Here is a 23202-nt window from a genome sequence, read left to right as displayed (position 1 = left end):
TTATTAATGTTGGTGTCCTTGCATTTGGATCATAAATGTTGAAAATTGAGAGGTCATCTTGGTGAATGTTTTTCCTCTGATGAATATGAAGTGTTCTTTCCCATCTCTTTTGATTACATTTGGTTGAAGGTCTATTTTATTAGATATTAGAATGGCTACTCGGGCTTGTTTCTTGGATTCATTTGCTTAGAAAACCTTTTTTCAGTCCTTAACAGTGAGGTAGTATCTTTGTTGTTGAGATGTGTTTCTTGTATGCAGCAGAATGATGGTGATTAAAAGTTTGCCTGGGCTTGCATCTGTATTCTCTTAGCTTCTGCAAGACCTAAGTCTGCAAAACATGGAGTCATGTGTAATTCTGATAGGTCTGCCTTTATATGTTACTTGACCTTTTTTCCTTGCAGCTTTTAATTATTTTTTTCTGTAATTTAGTGTTTTGATTATTATGTGGTGGGAAGATTTTCTTTTTTATTGGTTATTTTGTTTATTTACATTTCACATGTTATCCCCCTTTCTGGTTTCCCCTACCCTTGTCTCCACAAGGGTGCACTCCACCTGCCCCATCAACCTATCATTCTCCTACACTGGTACATCAAGCCTTCACAGGAGGAGAGCTTCCCATCCCAATATTTTTTTCTGATCCTAATTTATTTGATATTCTGTAAACTTCTTGCACATTTATAGCCATCTCTCTCTCTCTTTAGGTTTTTATAGTTTTATAAACATTTTATAGTTTGCATTTTCTTTGACCAATGCATCAATTTCTTCTATGGTATCTTCTATACCTGAGATTCTCTCTCCCATGTCTTGTAATCTGTTGGTGATGTTTGCGTCCGTAGCTCCTGTTCTCATCCCTAGGATTTCTATCTCCAGGGTTGCCCCATTTGTGTTTTCTTTATTGCTTCTATTTCCATTTTCAGGTCTTTAACAGTTTTGTTCATTTCTTTTATCTGTTTGTACTTTTCTGTATTTCTCTTCTGGATTTATTTATTTCCTCTTTAAGGTTCTCTGTGATCTTCATAAGATGATATTTAAGTCATAGTCTTGCTCTTCAGGTATGTTAGAATTTCCAAGGCTTGCTATTGTAGGAGACCTGGGTTCTAGTGGTTCTATACTACACTGGATTTTGTTGATTGTGTTTTTGTACTTGCCTTTAGCCATCTGGTTGTCTCTAGTGTTGGCTGGCCTGGTAGAACCTGGGAGTAGCAGGCCTCTGGGATTGGTTGTCCTGGGTAGCAACAGGCCTTATGGGAGGAAGACAGAGATGTGGGCTTGTTGTTCCAGTTGGGAGCAGGTCTCCTGGGAGGCAGGCAGAGCTGTGGGTTGGGGAGTAGAGTGCAGATCCACAATTGCAGGTAGAGGTGTGGACTGGAAGATGAATCTCGGAAAGGATGGGGCTGACCTCACAGCTGCTAAATTTAGTGGAGATGGAAAGCAGTTGGGGGATTGGGGTGTGAGTGTCTCGCCTGGTTGTCCCAGGAGGCAGGCAGAGCCCTGGGTTCAATATATCCAGTTTTAGACACAGCCCTTTAAAGGAAGAAAATGGAGAAGTGTTTAATGCCAGAGGAAAACATGTGCACTATTATGCTTAGGAAATAGTGGGATCCATGTGACTCTTATGTTGCTACACTACTGGAAAAGACTTGGGGCGCATTTTTCAAATGGTAGCTCAGGTCACTACAAGTCATCATTACCCTCTGCAATGCTGCAGTTTGAGTCTGGGTTTATATATCATATAATCAACCTTGAGAATTTTTATTGATGAGATTATCAAAAGTAATGGCAAAAATTCCTGTGTGGCCTCTGGTTTTAATGATCAGCACCCTGATATCAATTCTGTTTCCTTGAGGACACCATTGGAAAGGCAGCCTCAGATTTCCAACCCCTGATGTAGCCACTTAAGAATGGGTGTAGACTCCAACACATGTTAACTGTGTTCCCCTCACAGCAGTTCCAGAACCGCGGCCCTGACCTGGAGGCTCCCAGCGGCTGCTAGACAGCCCGGGACATCTTTGTCTATATGTTCATGTCTTGCTGCTTTGATGTGACTCTGGAGAACTTTGCCAAGTACTTTCTTCATGAGAAGAAACACACTGAGAAGATGTCAAGGTTTCAGCACCAACTAGGTGTCCAAATCTCCCTCCAGGATACCAAGAATCCACACTATGATGAACAGAGGAGCACATGGGAAAAGTGTCTACCCTACACTTGAAAAATATGTAAATCAGTCCCGTGGAACTGCACACGGGAGCAACTGACAAACCCTCACTTACATGGCTTTATTGAGACTCTTCACTAAAATAAGCAAGTGAAATCCATCCAAGACTCAGAGGTCATGTCACCAACTTGCCGAAGATAGGCACCCCCAGATCTGCCACGGTGGAATGTCTCTTTGACAAGCACATGAGGGACATGTTGATAATGAGAACAAAGCTGACACTCTCAGAGCCATGGAGTTTCTTCACTCGTTTTCTGTAAGTGCCATTAAGACATCCACTGAAATTCTGCGTTTGTGCCATACCTCCAAATAGACAGATTTGGTACAGATAAAAAAGGAGGAGAAAGGGCGTGGGGCCTGGAAAGTTGTCCCATGGGGAACAGGCTGCGCCTGCCTGCCATCTCTTGCAGGAATAGCCGTCTGGTTCAGACTCAGTGTGTGCCCTATGCTATGCTTAGGTTTGTACAATATATAGCACCTGTCCAGACCCCACTACTGTATCTGTCCTCTGAGTGGAGGGGACAGGGTCCTGCTGCAGCAGCAATCCAATTAGCCTGCACTGGCTGCCGGGAGTAGGGCCCTGGCCATGGGGAGTCAGGTCCTCCCTTGAGGCTGCTCCTGCTCTTCTACGTGACATAGTGTCCCACACAGAGACTGATGACACAGTCTTTCTAAAGTGAGGTGACCCATGGGTGTCGCGCAGCAGTGATGTCTGCTGGTCGGGTATTATCTACAGCCCTGAGGTTGTGAACTGGAGAGCACGTGAGTTCCTTCTGACACGGATGGAGCAAATACTTGCACACAAGCTGACGAGTGACCACACTGGGAGAACAGACTCGCCTATCCTGGGCTCGAATCCTGTCCGTGATCACAACCAAGGCTTCAGATCTTTCGGCAGTCATAGCTTGTGCCTCGGGTTAGAAGAATTAAAGCCTGAAGTACACCCAAACTCACAGCACTCGGTGGCCCTCGGTAACACGGAATGATCCGGATCCTTCGTTCCTACCTTGTGCTCCAATCTCACTTCCAGTATCAGAATAAGAGAAACCAGCTGCAGGTGATTTAAACAAGAAATCCAGGGGTAAGAAGCTCACACATGGCCTTGGTGACACCATTGTCTGTTCTGCCACTAATTTTCTTCAGAAGTCAAGGTGTGGTTGCAGCATCCCAGGACCATCTCTTCCTGAACATATCTCTGAATCAAGGAAAGGTCTCAGAAGCACAACCACATAGACACACACTGCCACCACCCAGAACACCTTCCCTGGGTCATAAATCAGAATCTGTCACATGTCCACAAGTAAACCCTGTATAAGTACAAGGTTACAAGACCAGAGAAAGCTTTGGACAGAAAAAAGGCATGGACCCTGCCTTTGCTCATTTTCTGTGGCTATAACAAAATACCTAAGGCTGGGAAATTTGTAAAGAGCTGAGGTTTGTTTGCTTCACAGTTCAAACTGCCCAAAATCTTATGATAAAGACTTCAGCTTCACCATACCATGGTGAGGGCATCTGAGGTGTAGCCCACCCCTTCTCTCACACTCCAGAGATTCCCCTCCCCCCTCAAGTTTTAAAAAATTCCATACCCAAGGTGGGTTCCTTAAGGTTCATGAAGGTTTAAAACTTTCCAAGAAGGAAAGGTGAGGTTCATGAGACTCAGTAAGTAAACAAACCTCTGAAAAAAACTAAAACTAACAAGATTCACGAGGCCTCTCCCCGGTTCTAAAACTGGTAAATGATTGCTGGGGACAAGAAAGGGAGCGGACTTATATGGATTCGAGTACGGACGCCCGTCCATGTTAGCTAGGCATGGGCCACCATGTTTGGGGCGGGTTTGTCTGAGGGTGACCCGACGGCTCTCTCTGGGAACTGTTTTATGGGGATGGCCTTAGCCAGGTATGTGGGCAGGAACATTAAGCACCCACAGAGACCCATAGTCCCATCAGACAGGTGCGTGGGTTGCCTTTGAGTCACATGCTTTCCGGGGACTGACAAGAAACCTGTCTGCACCCTGGCCAGAGGCCAGAGGTCCTCACGGACAAACAGGATGCTTTAATCCCTCAAAGTCGTTGGGTCATTCTTGATTTAGAAAAATAAAGTAAAATAAAATGTTGTCAATGCAAAATCGGCCAAAACCCTGAAACTTTGAATTGTTGGAAGAAAAACACCAGACACGGGTAGGACTTTCTGAAAAAGATTGCCCTAGTGTAAAAGCTAATAGCAAGAATGGACAAACAAGTTTACAAGAGAATAAATGTCTCCATTTTCAGAATTCAACTTTCAAAATATTATTCGTACTTGTATTTTTAACAACTTTAAAATGAAATAATCATCGCAAATGTCATTGAGAAGAGGGAGAAAGACACAAGTCAAAAGAGAATGAGTGAGTGAGTGAATAAGTGAGTGAGTGAATGAGTGAGTGAGTGAGTGAGTGAATGAGTGAATGAGTGAATGAATGAATGAGTAGGCCACAGTGCTGCAGGGGAAGACAGCCACGTCTACCTTTACACTGGAATCTCCTTCTTTTAACTTTTGCAGTGGAAGGTGCGGGTGATGGAGGGCAGGTGTGCAGCGTGTGGACAGGAGAAGAATGTCATTAAGAGTAGCACAGAGCAGACACTCAGTGCTCGTGCGTGAATGGAGGCTGGGTCGGCAGTGCAGACGAGGTTCCTCCTGGGGTGGTGTGGACGGTGTGCTGGGTGTTGTGTGTGGGGCGGGCTGGAGGATGTCCGAGGGAGCGCCCGCGGGGTGAGGCGCGTGAGCGCGGGCGAGCAGGGGCAGTGCGCGCGCGCGCCTGGCCGCCCTGCGCGTGCCCGGGCGCCGCCCTGTCTGTCAGCGGCCACGGGAGCGCGCGGGGCCGCCCCTCTGCGGCGAGCGGGGACCGGCGGGGACCGGCGGGCGCTGGCGCCGCGGACATGTGCAGGATGTCCTTCAAGGTGAGCGAGCGGGCCGGCCGGGAGGGGGGCTCGGGCGACTCCCCGGCGCGCTTCATTGCGGCTTCCCGCACTTTCCGCCGGGGTCCCGAGAGCCCCGCGGGGCGGCCCGGACTGTCGCCATAGTAACAGACCGCGGCGGGGAGGAGCGGCGAGGTCAGGGCTTCCCTGCGGCGGCCCCAGGCAGGCAGGCCCTGGGGTCCTCAGAGCACTTCCTCTGCAAGGCCCTAGTGCTTTTGATCCTCAGGCTTCTGCAGCCAAAGGACTCCCGTCTTCTTAAAGAGTTCTTTCATTAAAGTCGTTCACTTAATCCCCACACTCGAGGGTGGAAGTTGGATTCATTGATTTGCCCTGGCTAGGTTTTTTTAATAAAAGCAATAGTCAAGTGGATTGAATTAAAATGTGCAGTGGTGAACCAGGGTTCAGGGAGGACTTTGAAATGATGCTCTATCGGTCCTTCTCCTCCTCCTTTTTACTTCCGTCTCTATATTTCTCTCTCTCTTAGACAATAAAGACATAGAAAAGCTAAACAGTCCTCTCATCGTTGGCACCTGTAAAATTGATGGTGTTAAGATGAAATCCGAGCCCCTATGCTCCTGTCTCTTCAGAGATCTCACTTGAGTGAGGAATGACTGGATGAGATATGCGTGTCGGAAAGACACTGGGTCCCTCTGGAGAAGAGGCAGGGTCGGGGACCATAGCCACAGAAGCACGCTATGGATGGATCTGGGAGGTGTTGCGGGTGTCATACGGTCAATACATTGTGTGAAATTCTTGGAGAATTAATAAGAGTATAATTTAAATTTTTAAAAATAAGAAGAAATGGATTTGGACCAGAGTACAGGCAAGGAGAGTGGAAGGTAGACTACTGACTTAAGATTTGTTTCAAGTGGCAGACTTTAGTAACTGATGTTACCCATGCGTAGGAAGGCAAGAGAGACAGGGGTGAAATGCTTGGTTTGGGATAAAGCTTGAACACAAATGGGGTCTACACAGAGGTGCTGATGAGACAGATCCCTGGGGTGGGAAGTTAGCCAGTGGAGATGAGATTTCGCAGTGAGCAGAAGTCTGTACTCGCTGAACTCAGCCTTCCTCTGTGAAGATCAAGATTTAAAATGAGGGATGGGGATGTGGCTCAGTGGGTAAGCCCTGGTTCAGATGGCTCGTTCAGGCAGCGACTTCCGTGCTCAGGGTAGGAGTTCGAAGACAGGCAGCGTCCAGCGGCTCACTGGCTAGAGCCTCTCTTCTTGAGACACCCTGTGGATAATAAAGTGGGGGAGCAGCAGAAGATGTGGCATTGACCTTTGACCTCTGAAACACACACGGCACACTAACACACGGTGTGAGCACACATCATTGGTGTCCTGGGGACATGCACCACACATACACAGAAGCTTGGATGGTGATGGTGATGAAGATGATGATGAGGAGGAGGAGGATGGAGATTTAGAATGAGCAGAATAAAAGAATCCTGATTCTCAGAAAACTGAGAATGAACAACCAGGGATGGATGAGAAATGACAAAACCAAGTGCTACTAAGCAAGCCACAGCTCTCTAGTCTTTCAATAAAAATGAAGAGGCGCTTGGTGTTAAATACCACTGGGAATGTAAACAAGACTGAAAGGACCACTGGTTTTCATAACAACGCGGCAGCCAGGCCGTTGCCAAGGGTTCAGACGCGGAGGGCAACAGCATGCGAACAGGGTAATGGTGAAACCCACAAGTTTAGGGGACTCTTTGTTTCTTTATGATGGGAGACATGAGACTCCTCAGAGGATAACAGGCAAATCCATATGTCAGTAGTGCTTAAGGACATGTTCAACATCATCACCGGGACGCTGCGATGCGGCTGAGTAATGAGCTACACAGTGGCAGATTGCAGAAACTGGACGGAGCCGCCCTTCATCGCTGGGAGGAATGCAATATGATGTGTCATTTTAATCTCATTGTCCCTTTGTTTTCGCGTGTGCCTGTATCATGCATGCTTGTTTGTCCTGGGGTGGTGGGGCATGTTGTCTGGGTGTGAGCACACAAATGTGCTGGTGTACACGGACGCCCAAGGTCAGTGTCAAAAGTCATCCTTGATTGCATTGTCCCCGTATTCGATAAGGCAAAGCCTCTCAGGCAAACGCTGCGCTCTTGCCAGTCTCACCGGTCAGTTTGCTCGGGGATCCCCCTTTCTGAGGCCGTACTTGTGGGTGGACAGTTGTTCCTCACACTTGCAGACCTCTGAGTCATCTTCCCTGCCCACGTGTGGTTTCGGAAAATCTTCTGTCTTCTAAAACTTTAGACATGGAATCCCCGCGTGGTCCAGCGATTTCACTCCTAGATGCACACCTGGTGGGAGTGAAAGGAAATCTGTCACACAGACGCAGGCACCATTCAAAGGATGCTCTCAATAGCCCAAACCAGACCCACAGCAAATGGCCATCATCCAGTGGTACAGTTTGTGTTGTAAAGGACAGACGGGGGGGGGGGGGCGTCTCAGCACACACACGTTTCTGCTTAAGTTCTGAGAGACAGGGAAGTCTGAGAACTAGGGGCTGGGGTGCTGGCCGAGTTGTGTTCAGTGAGGCCCGTGTCCCTGCTTGCAGCTTGCCTGTCCCTATCTGATGCCTCACAGGACAGAAAGTGACACCAAATGTAACTGCATAGCACAGATGTTCCATCAAAAGAAATGAACTGTTAATGCATTGCTGCAATGTAGGAGACTTGGGCGCAGGGTAAGTGAAAGAAGCCAGATACTTCAAAGAAATGTCTAGAACAGGCGAAGCCAGAGAGACCCCGGTAGATTCACGGTTGGAAGGGTTAGGAGCAGAGAGGAGACCGTGTGGTGTTCCTCTGTGGAGAGGGATCAAAGGTTCTGGAACGGATAGTAGTGATGTTGTATAGCCGAAACCAAAAAACCCAACGCACTTTGGAGAGGATTCTATAGTGTGTGGATTGCGTTAGTCAGGAAGACAGTTATGGAAGTAAGAGGGACAACTGTCACCTGGTGGTCTCCTCAGGAGACAGGTGAAGTGACCTCTGGGTTGTGACCCCTGTGACAAACCTCTGCCTCTGAAACTACTTATATTATGACTCATAAGAATACAAAATTATAGTTACGAAGTAGCAACGAAAATGATGTTGTGGTTGGGGGTCTGCACAGCATGAGGACCGGTAGTGAGGGGTCGCAGCATTAGGAAGCGTGAGAACCACCGCTCTAGAGGGATGACCTAGAAAAGTGGGGCTCCCCCATGGGACTAAAGGAAAGGGGGAGGCTGAACCTCAGGTGGGGAGCTGAACATTCCGGGATGTTTTCTAAAGTAAGTTGCTTCAGACTTGGGCTAAGTGAAAAGGAAGTTTCTGGGCTGGGCGGTGGCTTAGTTGGTAGAGCGCTTGTCGTGCAAGGGTAAGGTCCTAAGTTCTGTCCCAGGCCAGGCATGTGGCACAAGCTTGTAATCTTAGCCGTGAGGAGGCAGAGACAGGCTGATCTCTGAGGCTCGCTGGCCAGCCGGCCAGGTGTGCTGGAGAGCTGCAGGCCAGTGGGAGCTCTGACTCAAAGGAAAAGATGAATGGCACCTAAGCAATGACAGCCAGGATTGTACTCTGACCTCCGTATGCATTTGCACGCATGCATGGGCACACACACACACACACACACACACACACACACACGTGTGCTCACGAAAACGTTGCCTGGCAGATTAGGTGGCAACTACTAGGTGAGATGAGGTGGAGGATCATAAAGTGGGTGGAGCTCCTGTGCATCCTTCTCCAGCACCAAGCCTGGCCATTACAAAAAAAAAAACAGGCTGTATTTATGTATTTTATAATTAAAGAAAAAAAAAGGTCATGAATTTGAAAAAGAACAAAGAACGAGGAGGGGTGGTGTGGGAGGGTTTGCATGGAGGAAAGGTAACGGGACACTACTTTATTATATTATAATCTCAAAAAGAAAGGAAATAATTTTAATACTGTTATTTTTTTAAAAAAGAGCAGATGCTAGAGTCTCGGAGGAGCGGAGATCTGTGCACTGAGTGGAAGGACACTGGTCTGACAGGCTCATTCTATGCTGGAGCGAGAGATGAGCCTGCCTTTACCAGGAAGGGGAGCTGGGGGGGGGGGGGGTAGAGCAGAGAGAGAGAGCTCCACAGAATGGCGCGGCTGGGAGAGGCTGAGCGTCAGGCCAGTCCGGACTACATTAGCACCTCCTCGTCTGCCCCATCAGATCTCTTTAAAGCACACCCAGATGCCCAGATAACTGCCGAAAATGTACTGAGACATTTAGGGAGTTGTTTAGATATTTGTACCCTAAGCCAGTTCTTTAGCAGTGAGTAATTTACCTTTAAAGAACACTTCTTTTCCTACAGTTGTCCCCTACGCTCAGTAAACGTGGTGAGAACAGCCAGGCCTACACATTATTTTCTTCTGAGATTAACATAACGAAGTCAGCAATTAATACAGGTGACAGTGTAATAATGTTCTTAAATGGTTTTATTGAGCATTTGTTAACTTTAACTTGGGAGCCCGGGCTCACCTTTTCATTTCAGCCCAAGTCATTGCAGGAATTCCGGCTGGTCAAAGGTGCACACCTGCCCAAGAGCTATCTCAGATCTGAGAATAGAACACACACACACACACACACACACACACACACACCAGTTAATCTTATAATGCCTTGGCTAAGTCATCGACTGGGCACTGTTAACCCTTCCCTGCTCAGAGCAGCAGAACCGCCTCTACTCCATGCCTGTAGGCCTCCAAACCCCACACTGCATTGTTGGCCGCATCCACGAGGGGGTTGAGCTGGAATCGATGCATGAGGCCCTTCCAAGCTCTCCGTTATGATGTCATTGTGATGTCCACAGTCACAGGGTTGTGCTTAGGGTAGTCACACTCTACCACTGGGTTCCACCCCACACCTGCCTGTGTTCAGTCCCCTCGGGTACCAACTTGCCTCCAGAAATTTACCTTTCCTGATTGGTCATTGGTCATTTGTGCTGGCCAAGGAAACACACATACATGTCTACAGTGTGTGCAGGCTGGTTTTATGTCAGCCATACACAGCCCAGACAGGCCTGTCATCAAGCCTGTGGTTAATGTGGGAGGGCCCAGACCACTGTGAGTGTAGCAGACCTGGGCCAGTGGGCGGTGCTCAAGGCCTCAGCTCCCACCCTGACTGCTTTCAACAACAGACTTGTTAACTCAGGGAGAGGATTAAATACTTTCCTCCCCAAAGTTCTTTTGGTTGTGATCAAAGCAGCAGAAAGATAATTAAGACACGGAGTAAGACTCAGGGTTTTCTTTTTTTCTTTTTTTTTTTCTTTCTTTTTTTTTTTTTTTGGTTGTTGTCAATGGTGGTGGTGGTGGTAAGAAACTGTGTGTGCACGTGTGTAATAGGGTCTGTTGATTTCAGTACATTGGCTTTTGGATTTATACATTTTATTCCAAATACTCAAACCTTCAGGGCTGAGGTTGCCAAGAGCCTTACTCAGTTGGGGATGAGGGAAGTTTATGGTTAGAGAAAACATCACTGCTAGCTTAACAGAAGTCTCTGGAACTTTCTTGAATATGCCTTAGCAAGGAAGATGAAGTATCTCAGTACTGAGTTTTCTGATCATGGCTGAAGCCATCTGTGCCCAAGCTAGACAAGTACAGGAACCCATGTGCTCCAACCAAGTCCCCCAACATTACCTCATAATAGACTCCAGCTGACTGTTACTCTCAGCTGCACAGACAAACCACCGGAAAATAAATAAAGAAAAATAAACGTTATAATTCACCCATTTAAAGTATCATCTTTTTATTTCTTTTATTTTTAATAGAGATTTATAATGTATATATACTTGTATGGCTGAGAAGTCCAGGAGGAAAAGGAGAAATGAAGAAAAGGTGGAGAGAGGAGAGAGAGAGAGAGAGAGAGAGAGAGAGAGAGAGATGCAATGTGACCTTTTAAGGCTGTGGGACTTGCCTGGCCCCTCCACACCTTTTATGATTCTGTGGGAAATGTATGCAGATGATATTTGGGAGTTATCCAGGGTGTGTGATCTCTGTAGATCACACACACACAAAGTTCCCCCCTGAAGGGAAGGTGGGGGGAACTTTCTGTTTTGGGAGAGAAAACTGAAAGGGAGGTAGAAGAGTCACTGGAGGCCACTGCAGCCTTGTCCCTTTCTGTCACCAAAGAGTTTGTGGGGGCAGAACAGTGTAGCTCACAAAGAGGGCAGCCTGGAGCAGCAGCCTCTCTGGTGCTAGGGCTCGACTTGCCATGTCTCTCTTGCTTGTCTGGAATGGGTAACGGTACCCATCTCTCTGGGCTGTGCTAAGGATTGAGAGACATCTCTGCGGACAGCAGACTGTGTGGCACAAAACGTGTACTTCCTAAGTGTGAGTGAGGGCCTGCCGGGGGAGCACACTCCCATTTCTTTGCCAGACATTTCTATTGAGATGCTGCAATGGGCAGTTGAAACTTAGCGTGTTCAAAGTTGGCCCAGTATTTGTTCCTGTCACTTCCCTGTTTCCTAAGTGAGGCCTGGAGTCACTTCCTTCTCTCCATCCTTCCTAAGATGTCTTCAGTGTCCCCCTTCAGATCCCACAGTGGTCTGTGGCTCCAGCACTTACTCTCTTACCTTTCAGCCAAGAGTCACTGAGTGTCACTTCCAGTGTCACTGAGCTCCTCGTCTTAGTCTCCATAACAGATCACTGGGACTTTTCTTAAATGCATGACCGGTATTTCTCACCCCCAAACAGCCCATTGACTCCCAGGATAGAGTCTAAGTTTATGTGTCTGCTCTGCCCTAGATCTCTGGTGCCCTGACCCCATAAGCTCATTCCGTCCCCCACCCCCCATGTCCTCCACCCTAACCTTTCGGAAGTGATGCTGGGGCGGGCAGCGGCAGCAGCAACCACTCTCTGGTCCGAATTTTTACCATAAGCAGCTGCCCTCCTCCTTTGCCGCCTACACTCAGGCCCTTGACTTGATTTATTTCCCTGGAGGCTGTAAAGCCTTTGTAAGAAGAGGCCAAAGTTGTGCTGTATCTGTTCCTAGCCCCCAGCATATGCTAATGACAGAGAGGATGAGTCACCTGGAGGGGCACATAGCTGTATGTGCATCTGCACATAGGACTTCTTGAGCACACAAAGCACACGTGTGTGGTGTCTCACTTAGCCCTCCAGCACAGACTAAGACACTGTATTATTCTTTCTGTCCCCATTTTACTGGGATCAGGAAAATCTATGTGACGTACTTAAGATACAGAGCTGGCAAGTGGTTCTGACTGGAACCTAGCTCTCTCTTCCCAGATCAGCTGTTCTGTCCCACCGTGCTCCGCCTCAGACAAGCCCTGAGGGAGAATGGGATAGTTATGGCTTTTCACTAAACTCTAGCATCTTGGAAACTAGTCTGAACAGCCCAACCAGAGAGGAACTTCCAAAACCATCCTAAGGAGAGAAAGGAGCCCTGGCTCCAAAGTTTGTTCTGACTGTAGACATTTGCTGTTTGCAGATGTTTCCTCCAGGTATTCAAGTTTCAAGTGAAGCAGCAAAGTCACCCAATAAAATGTTATTCTCATGTGTGCCTGTGTGTGCCTGTGTATGTGCCTGTGTGTGCCCATGTGTGTGTGCCTGTGTGTGTGCCCATGTGTGTGTCTGCATGTGCCTGTGTATGTGTGTATGTGCTTGTGTGTGCCTGTGTATGTGTGTGTGAGTGTGTGTATGTGCCTGTGTATGTGCCTGTGTGTGTGCCCGTGTGTGCCTATGTATGTGTGTGAGAGTATGTGTATGTGCCTGTGTGTGTGCCTGTGTATATGCCTGTGTGTGCCTGTGTGTGTGTGTGTGAGTGTGTATGTGCCTGTGTGTGCCTGTGTGTTACCTACAGAGGTATTCCATGATGGCTCTGAAGCATCTGCTCAGATCACCCGCCCCTGCTTCACCTTGGCCCTGTGCAATCTCTGTTAGAAGAGCATTATCTCATGAACTGTTTGTTATTCATACCAAACCCACCTGCTGTGGGCTCCCTGGGGTACAGTAACTACAACAAGTTAGACACTACACAGGGCAGGTGTAGGAGGCTCTGGTGTGAGCACCCAGGCACAGGTTAGCTTGAAATCTGAGGAGAGCCAAATAAATACCTTCAGGGAAGGTGAACAATTAGCCCAGGATCTGAAGTGCTCCACCCCCAGCCTGGAACCTCTTCAGAGCACGAAGGTCATCTGTCACTCCCCACCTTGCCTCCCATTTAGGTTCACACTGCAGTGCTGGCTTGTCTGCCCTGAGAGACCTCAAATGAAGTCTTCACAGCAGCAAATGTAGTCATCTGTCAGCACCGAACGCTCTGCACATGGCTCTCTTGAGCTAGTGGTAACGGGGCTGTTCTTTTACCTTAGGGAAGCACTATGTTTAATACAACTTGGTGCTCAGGCCTTTATTCAAGACCTACATCCTCAAGAAATAACCAGAAGTTATAAACCGTTTATATTCTGTTTTTCTATACATGTTTATGGTGGGTTCTAAAGATTAGTGATAAAATTAATAAGGTAGAACAATAGTAACGATGGAATACTTTAATAAAATTCCCACGTCACTACTTTGGGGTGCTGTGGCCAAGAAAAGTAAGCGCCACCTAGACACAAGCACCATCAGCATCACCAGTGGCCAAGTGAACAGAGGCTGGCACATGCAGTGTGAATACAGTGCATCCCGGGCAGGAAGGAGAGTGCGGGGCTTCATCATGCTACTCAGACAGTAGTTACTTAACACTTATGAATTGCTTGCGTCTGGAATTTTCCATGGAACATTTTTATACCAGAGTTGACGGTGGGTATCCATAACCGCAGATATCAGGCCACAGCTTAGAGGGACTACCACGTGGTTAGCAGCCTTCACTTAGTGATAGCTGATTTGAGAAATGGTCTTAGGAGGCTCTAATGAGCACTAAGACAGCCAGTGTCATAAGCCAATATATCCCAGGAGACTGTCATGGTACACACTGTTTGTCAGTAACCAAATGTTATTTGGCATTTGACTATATTTAAAAGACATTTTTAAACATTTAAAATGTAATACTTTTTTATAAATTGAACAACTTTATTTTGAAAAACAAAGATAAATGTACAGATATTAAGCATTTTTGCATAAAAGTATATGAATACATTTTTGTCAGTACTTGATTTTTTTAAAGGTTTGATAGTGTGCATTAAACTCTTACTAGTTACAATGAGCATAAAGTACATGTAAAACAAGATGTAACCTGGAAATAGTCAAAGTTTTCTTGGTGTGTAAAGATTAAGCATAATGGTTTTTCATTTTCTTTTTTCTTTTTTTCTTTTTTTTTCCTGTTTTTTGGCCTTTGTTTTTTCTTGAACTTCATATAGTCTGTGAGTTGTTTCTGGGTGTTCAGAGCTTTCTGGGTTTAGTTTCCAATTATCAGTGACTGCATATTATGTCTATTCTTTTGTGACTGGGTTACCTCACAAAAGACATTTTTAAATGGGCTTTTGCAGTCAGAGAGATGTCTTTACACCTTCCCTGAATAATTTTATTAGATAATGTGAATACCATAAGTGTCCTGAGAGCAGCAGCATTCTGTCATAGTACGAATCCTGGGAATGAATTTGTCCTATTACTTTAACTTCATGAGGAAAATGAGCAGTACTGCATGCCTCTCCTGCATGTGCTTGTCCCACGTTGGACACTGAGGACAGACCAAAGAAGCAGTTCTACCCAGGTCTAGCATAGTGAACCAGGGAGTTATGGGTTTAAAAAGCATGAGTAACTGAGTAGCAGCTCCATCCTTGAAAAGCCCACCCCAGTGTGGGGAACAGTCCTGAAAAGCTGCCTCCCTGGAGCTCCGGGCACAGCAGGACTAATGGGGCTCAGCTGGCTAGAGAGCGTTCTCTTCTCAGCAATTACTATACCTTAAACCTTTGGGGAAGAAGTCATGTGAATCTTGTAAGTTCTAGGAACTTCCTGAGATCTTTAAGTTGGTTTACTTCTTGTGCCTTTTGAGTTTTCTTCCAAGAGAAAGTGTTTATTAGGCAATTAGTCTACCTCAATCCCCCTCCTTCCCCCTCTCTCTGTAAACTTGAAGGCAGGTATTTTGATCTCTATCTAAAGCAAAAAGAGACAATGACTTCCATGAGCCCAGGTACTCTAAACAGCATCCTGAAACTCAGACACAAAATAGCATTCTCTGCCAGGGACCCTAGCTCTCACCCAGAACTTCTGGCAAATTCCAGTTGAAGGGGAAAAAATATTAGGTGGAAAGAAAGTAAATTGCCGACACCAATAGCTGGAATAGGCTAGAAAATGTTGTGGACTCAGAGAAGGTGCCACCAAACTCCTTCTGAGGGTCAGGATAGGAAGAGATCTTGCTTCACATACAAGGAAAGAGTTGTTTGGCATGTTTCGGAAAGGAAATGGCATCTGGGCAGAACCTTGTCCTTCTAGGATGGGAAAAATTCATTTCAAGTTTAAAGGAAACTGTGAACAAAAGACCCAACAGAGGCAGGAAGGCCCTGGGGAAGGTAAGGCGTGGGTTGTGCTGCGCCGGGTGTCTACACTGCTCAGACGTCTACAGTAAATAAAACCCCTCTCACAGCCAGGACTTCTACAGCCTCATATATGGAGAGGAGGGCAGCCTTACGGATGGGCATCCTTCATCTGGAAATGCCTCCTTTGGAAGACTGTTATGTGTGTCCATGGAAGCAGCCATGATCTCTGACTTCTATTTTAAGATCCTGTTTCTTTCTGATCTTGCAGAAGGAAACTCCGCTTGCCAACGCTGCATTCTGGGCAGCGAAGAGAGGAAACCTGGCCCTGCTGAAACTGCTGCTGAACAGTGGCCGTGTAGACGTGGACTGCAGAGACAGTGTACGGAGGGACGTGGTATCTGCATGCCCAGAGCACGCCTTTGCACTCTGCAGGCTTGAGCTCCTTGCAAGTGTTCTCCTTTCACACGCTTGTGTACTTCCGCTTGCCTTTGCTTGCCTTTGCCTTTTCCGAGAATCCCAAGGTATAATGGCGGACCTAGAAACATACTAAGGAAGTCAGAAAGTTACCCAGGGGAACAGAAGGCCTCTGGCATTGTGAATAAGGGACTTCCATTAAGATGCAGGTTAGCAAGTTCCAAGAATAAAGGGCTGTTTACTACACAACTGTCAGAAAGAAAAAGATGAGGATAATTCAGAACACATGTGGGCTCCCATGATTGTAGGAGTTGTAGTTTTAATACATGATACAAAAACTGAGAAATCGAAGCCTCTACCAGCCTCCTATCCTTTTATTTTGGAAAAAGGAAAGACTCTTTTTCCAAAAAAAGTGGTGAGCTAGAAGGGGAAAATAAACTAGGGACTACTGCTGCATTCACACCGCAGGGTCACCAGGGACATCCAGAGCCATTCTGTCCCTTCCCGTCTAGCTCTGGGTCCAGAATCTGAATCATAAGCGATGCCAGGAGCCTCCTCCCTCGGTCCTTCAGTTTGGCTAATAAAGCATCCACTGGGAGCCAAAGGTGGAGGAGAGCTGAGAGCCGAGAGGCCAGCGGGCTCCCTGTTCAGCCCACACTGGCACCCATGCTGTTGGACCTACTACATTGCTGTTAACCCTCCAGCCTGGCCAGTCACAGAGCCCAGAACTACACTGCCAGATCACTTCTTGATAAATAGTCCTTTAATTAAATTCCCTCAGATTATCCCAATGTGAATATACCATCTGTTCTTTGTCAGAACCCAGGCTTACATGGGACTTTGAGCATCTGTGAACTGTCATTCTGGTCTCAATGGACCAATTCTTGCCCCACACTGACCAGCATAATGGGGTAGAGGACTAGTTGCTGCCTGTGGCCTTTGTCTCGGTCCACATTGGTGTCTGATTTAAGTCATTCCTGTTCAGACACTCCTGTGACACCCTCTGACTTCTAGCTAAAGGTTACCTTTCTGTACCTCACAGACCCACCCTGTCTGGTACTTTCAGTCAGAGTCAGAAAGATGTTTGACGAATAAATGAATGTTTATAAATTATCCCTCTTAGATTAACTAGATAAAGTAGCTCTCCTGGAGAGATGGCTCAGCAGGTAAGAATGCTTGCCACCCAAGCCTGATGAACTGAGTTTGATTCCGGGTACTCACATAAGGCAGGAGAGGACTGACTCCATGAAGTTGTCATCTGACCTCCACACGTGTGCTCTACTCCCCACAACAAATGCACACCATACACATAGAGGAACAATAAATGAGATAAAAATTTAAAATAAATTTAGCAGTTACTTAATCCGGGGGTTTCTCGGAAAACAATCTCTTAACATGTGGAGCACAGGTGAGTGACAGCTGCTTCAGACATCTTGCTGCTTTGAAAGATGAGGACATATGTGGAAGCACTGTAGGCCTTTGTTCCTCTTGGAATGTCCTGGCTAGCCATCTGCCCCTTCTGTGTGGCACCTGGGCGTGGAATCTGCGTCCTAGGATTGTTATGGTGGTGACTGGCCGCTGGCTGTCTCTATTCCGGCTTATGGAACTAAGGCACAGGGTCATTTTAGAATGCAAAGAATGCCCCCATGCAGCTTTCTGAAAATTGCTCTCAACTGCACAGCTGTTTTCAAACTTCCCAACAGGTTGTAAAGAGCACATACTGCATCTTGGGACTTCATGCCGTGTGCTCAAAGCTTTGATTGGCTAGCATGTTTGCCTGGGACCCCAGACTTTCAGAGACAGGCTCAGTACACCGCCCAAGCACTGTCTGCACCCAACCCCCGCTTCCCTGGAATCATAAGCTGTACTCCCAGGCCTGGGGAACCTTAAATTAAGGCCAGCTCTGCCTTTTCATTTTTTATGTTTTGCTTTGATTTGCTTATCTAACCTATTTAACCAAGATTTTAACCTATTTTACAAGATTCTTGCAATCTTGTTTAAATTTATTAATGTATTAATTTTGATGACTTTTGTTTTGTGCTTTGCTTCCTTTATACATACTTTTTCATTTATACGGACTTTGTTCAAAACAAGCCTATCTTGAAATATACTTTTTTACTTCAGTCAATAAAATAAAATACTCTTAACATTTCAGGAGCCAAAAACCAGTCAAGCTTAAATATAAGGGAAATATTGTTGTATATTGTACTATGATACTTTTTATGCTCCTTCTCTATTGAACCAATCTTTGTTTCAATTGATCATGGTATAGAATTAAACATTATCTATAAAAGTATATTTTTATTATTTATTTTATTCACCTTCTTGTAAAACAGATCAGCCTAAAGGTTTCTTCTTCTCTTTTAAAGAGTAATTTTATTTTTTATGTTTATTTTTTTAATGTGATGTGTGAGTAGCTGCATGTATGTATGTATGCATGCATGTATGTATGTATGTATGTATGTATGTTTGTTTGTATATCACATGTGTGCCTGGTACCTGAGGAAGCCAGAACAAGTCGGATCTCCTGGAACTAGAGTTACAGGCAGTTTTGAGTCACCACATTGGTGCTGAGAACTGAACCCAGGTCCCCTGCAAGGTTTCTCTTTAGTCCAGAAAGCAGGTAATTAATTGGAAGCTGACCTACTGTTTATGACACCTTTTAGTATAAAACCAATGTTTTATACATTACACTTTGGAAAACTGGGTCAAGTTTTACACCCTCTAACAGTCCACGGATGCAGGCTGATGTAGAAACAGGAGAGCTCTCGGTGGGTTAGTTTCCACTTGCCTGCAGAGTTCAGGACTTGTCAGAGGTCAACACGGAGCCAAACGCTGTGGATAAGACCTTGCGGATTGCTCGGGCTTGCTCCGTGTCGTTGCGCTGGTACACGCACAGGCTGCACGCTTCACTGCTAGCACCTGTGGTCTTGAGCGCCAGCAAGCTCTTCCCAGCTCCCAGACCATCATCCTAACACAGCATCCAGATGACTAGATCCAGCGCAACTATGCAGGACACTGTGCTGGTGCGCGGTCGGGACTTTGATGCCGGACTTACAAACGCCCGGAATAATCTCCTCTTCCGTGGGAACAAAAGGCAATTTTCCATCTTGCTGGGCAACATCTATGTAATTTATCAGGTCTGGTGGTCCTTCGAGGCTGTTCCCTCAGACACGGCCAGTTTCTCGATGGCACCAGCGTACTTTATTCGGAACTCAGCGCGCATGTCTAAATCACTGCTACTTTGTCCTGAGTTTTTAGTGGCGTGTGTATCTAGGCTGCAACAATGCTGGAATCCAGACTTGCTCTTTGTACTGATTTCACCGCTCCGGGACCTGCTGCTGCTGTGTTGATTCTTGCCTTTGTGAAACATCTTTCACCATAGCTGGATCCAGAGAAGATGTCTGTCCTTTCCATCCCCCAGTCTCCGCGGCCTCGCGGGGTGTGGGATGGTCCGGCAGCAGTGGCCCGGAGGCTACTCCAGTTTGTAATCCAGCTCCATCTTTGCCAGTTTTCCATTCATTTTATTTTTAAGGCTATTTTTTCCCTTTTTTAGTTTTTTGGTTTAGTTTTTTGAGACATAGTTTTTTCTGAATAGCTTTGGTTGTTCTGAAACTCCTCCTGTAGACCAGGTTAGCCTTGAACTCACAGACATCCACCTGCCTCTGCTTCCTGGTGCTAGGATTATAGGCATGCACCACCGCCACTCAGTATTTTCCCTTCTGTGTGCATTTATGTCAGATGAATGCAAATACCCTTGGAGGCCAGAAAAATGGTGGGGTCAAGTCCCCTGAAGCTATAGACACATGGGTCTTCTGTAAAAGCAATATGCTTTCTTTAAACACTGAGCCATCTCTCCAACCTCTTTTTCTCTTTAATTTAAAAAAAAACTATATTTATTTATTACATATAAGTACACTATCGCGTCCGCAGAGCCACCAGAAGAGGGCGACAGATCCTATTACAGATGGTTGTGAGCCACCATGTGGTTGCTGGGAATTGAACTCAGGACCTTTGGAAGAGCAGCCAGTGCTCTTAACTGTTGAGCCATCTCTTCAGCCCCTCTTTTTCCCTTTTAAATATCCAAATTATATACTTGGTACTTTCTTCAGCTCATGGTTGACCTTTTTGATTTTATTTTATTTTGAGAGCTGTATGACCTGTGGGATATTTTTATTCTTACTCCTCATGTAAAATATAGCTTATTTACATAAGTTGACTCTAACCTGAAAGTCCACGTGAAGTGCTATAGTAAAATACTTTGGACTGGGTAGTTTATAAACAGCACAAATGTATTGGTCATAATCATGTAGAGTGGAAAATCAAGACCAAGGTGTTTGCAGATTTGGTGTCTGCTCTTAATAACTCCTGAGGACAGGAGCTCCGCCACACTATTTCATATGTGAACTAATTCCACTTGTAAGGCAAGTTCCTCACGTCTTAACCACTTCCTCTAAGGCCTCTCTCTTAACACCACCACAATGGGAATTAGATCCCAGCATGAATTTTGAAGAGCCACATTCAAACCACAGCACCAACGATTCCCCTATTTCCTGTCTAAATAAATGTTCTCCATTCAGGAAGAAGACGGTGAAGGTAAGCTTGCCTCCCCAGTACTGCAGACTGCAGAAAAAAGGAGCCCGAGCGAAGGAATAAATGGAGAAACCGGCATTAAGTGATATCACACACCTAATGAACCTGACACAGCTACAAAGCGTTCCACTCAAGCATCAAAGGATATACATGTTGCCCAGCAGCACATGGAAGTTTCTCTCACACACCCCACACTCTGAGACACAAAACAACTTTTAACAAATTCAGAAAAAATGAAATGATCTGACCACACGATCCAATGAAAGTTAAGATCAGAAAGAATTTCTAGAGCTATGGAATCTTGTGGAAATTAAACAACAATTAAGGCAAAGAAGAAAGTTTTAAAAAGTGAAATAAATAGAAACCGGTTGGTTCTTTTGAGAAGCCACATCTGTAGCTGAGGGTTATTCTTTTCCTAAGACTCTTTCCCTTACCTCTCATGTTTAGATCTTCTTTAAAAATCTTTTCTAAATAAACTCCAACTCTTCATCAATAACTAAATGAGTAAAACCTAGAAATGTTTTTGAGACAGGCTCATGTGGCCCATGGGAGCTTTGAACTCAGGATCCCCCTGCCTCAGCCTCCCCACCTGACTTTTACAAAAAGCAAGAAAAACATTTAAAATGCTTTTAAATTCAAATGTGTCTTCTGGACGTGATGTGACCACTGCGTGCTCATGCTTGCTGCACCAGTGCTGACCTGCAGAGTCCTGCACAGACCTGCACAGACCTGCAGAGTCCTGCACAGACCTGCAGAGTCCTGCACAGACCTGCACAGACCTGCTCAGACCTGCACAGACCTGCACAGACCTGCAGAGTCCTGCACAGACCTGCACAGACCTGCAGAGTCCTGCACAGACCTGCACAGACCTGCACAGACCTGCAGAGTCCTGCACAGACCTGCAGAGTCCTGCACAGACTTGCACAGACCTGCACAGACCTGCACAGACCTGCACAGACCTGCACAGAACCAAGCCAACAGAGCCAGTCAGTACGGGAGCAGGCTGACAGACCTGGGATGGCAGAGGACAGGGGCCTGCAGAGGGCGTGTGTGAGGAGAGGAAGTGGGATTCTGAAGGAAGAGAGGGAAAAGTCTGTGTGGAAATGACCAACTTACTTTGTAAATGTATAAGACAAAAACAAAACAATTTCCCAAATCATAAGACCAACTGCTAACATTCAGCTGTCTTTTGGATTCGTAGCAGTGGTGTGGATCAGTGATCATTCGGCGTGAGTCGTGACATGAGATTATTGTACTTTTGCTGGGTAAAGTGCGATCGCGATGCTTGACTGGCCCCGTTTCTGAAGCTGATGCAGGAAGAGAATTTGTAACCTTCAGATCTAACCTTGGCGACCTATCCGTTTGTTTGCTCCCATCCAATCACCACCATAGTTCCTAGTGAGCCATTTGTCTCCTGGGCATCTCTGGTGTGAAGGGACCCATCGCTGCGGTCTCTTGGGCTCCCTTTATACGGTGAGGGCATGTATAACTGTCGTCTTTCTCCCGTCCGCGCAGCACGGCACCACACTTCTCATGGTTGCCTCCTATGCTGGCCACATAGACTGTGTGCGGGAGCTGGTTCTGCAGGGAGCAGACATCAACCTCCAGAGAGAGGTAAGTCAGGCTGTGCCTGTGAAAAAAAGATCCACGGTGAGCGACCTTTCACCTTTATGGTAATAACTGCTTTAGGGGACAGCCGGTGCTTTGCTTTGCTCCTACCCCAGAGTCAGTTGCAGAGTGAGCGTGTCTGTCTGTCTGTTTATAACCTAAAACAAGCTCTGGGAATGTATCATTGTCAACTGTATCCATTGTTTCTGCTACTATAACAGAATAAGCTGGATTTTTTTTTAAGTGGAGGTTTATTTAACTTACGATTTTAGGGACTGAATATCTAAGATTGAGAAGGTGCATCTGTTTGGCTTCTGAGGGCTTCCTTGGCTGCCTCACAACATGATGAAGAAGGGAAAAAGAAATGGCCGTGTGCAGAAAACAGCTCGTGATTGTGACACTAACATACTCTAAGAGATCAGCATTAACACATTCATAGCTGTACCCAAGGACCTTGCTCTGTCACCTATGTCTTAAAGGACCTCACACTAGACACTCAACTCCTAGCACTGACTCTTTGGAGGCACGATCAGACCATATCTGGTCCACACCAGGTGCGGCCCTTATTTCCCCCCTAAACAGTCTCACATTCTGTCTCAGGCATGAATGAGTACTTTTTTATTCAAAAGATGAATGAGTAAAACTTAGAAAAGATTTTGAGACACAGATTCATAATGTAGCCCATGGGAGCCTTGAACTCATGATTCCCCTTCCTCAGCCTCCCCACTTGGCTTTGATAAAGAGCATTTTCGATGAGATGCCACTGGATTTATAGAAATTTCCAGATGTCCCTGGATTTTTTTTTTTTTTTTTTTTTTTTTTTTTTTTTTTTTTTTTTTTTTGTCTTCAACCTATTCATCGGGAAGCTTGAATGAACAGTTTGTAAATGAAACCACATTTACAAAGCTGTTTTCTGCTTGTCCATGTATTAAGTTCTCCAAAAGTCGTGAGAGGTAACGTTAC

The 23202-nt window shown here is 46.1% G+C and overlaps 1 protein-coding gene and 1 pseudogene across 2 annotated transcripts in view; one reads left to right on the top strand and one right to left on the bottom strand.

Annotated features, from left to right (window-relative positions):
- Positions 1-9289: 9289 nt before the first annotated feature.
- The window catches only part of ANKRD29 (ankyrin repeat domain 29), a gene marked incomplete at both ends in the record, with an annotated part of 39295 nt that continues 25382 nt past the window's right edge, over positions 9290-23202 (top strand). Inside the window, 3 exons of the mRNA XM_080920513.1 lie at positions 9290-9406; positions 15893-16018; positions 22147-22245. Of these exons, the coding sequence (XP_080776639.1) occupies positions 9290-9406; positions 15893-16018; positions 22147-22245 (342 nt within the window). The remainder of the gene's footprint in view (positions 9407-15892; positions 16019-22146; positions 22246-23202) is intronic.
- LOC308423294 (integrin beta-1-binding protein 1-like) lies at positions 18839-19411 on the bottom strand (annotated as a pseudogene). Its single transcript has one exon. The product of its transcript is annotated as an integrin beta-1-binding protein 1-like (transcript).

This window comes from Micromys minutus (assembly GCF_963924665.1).
Source record: "Micromys minutus genome assembly, chromosome: 8".
Lineage (NCBI taxonomy): Eukaryota > Metazoa > Chordata > Mammalia > Rodentia > Muridae > Micromys > Micromys minutus.
The sequence above is the reverse complement of the archived record's forward strand: the minus strand, read 5'-3'. Positions and strand labels throughout refer to the sequence as shown.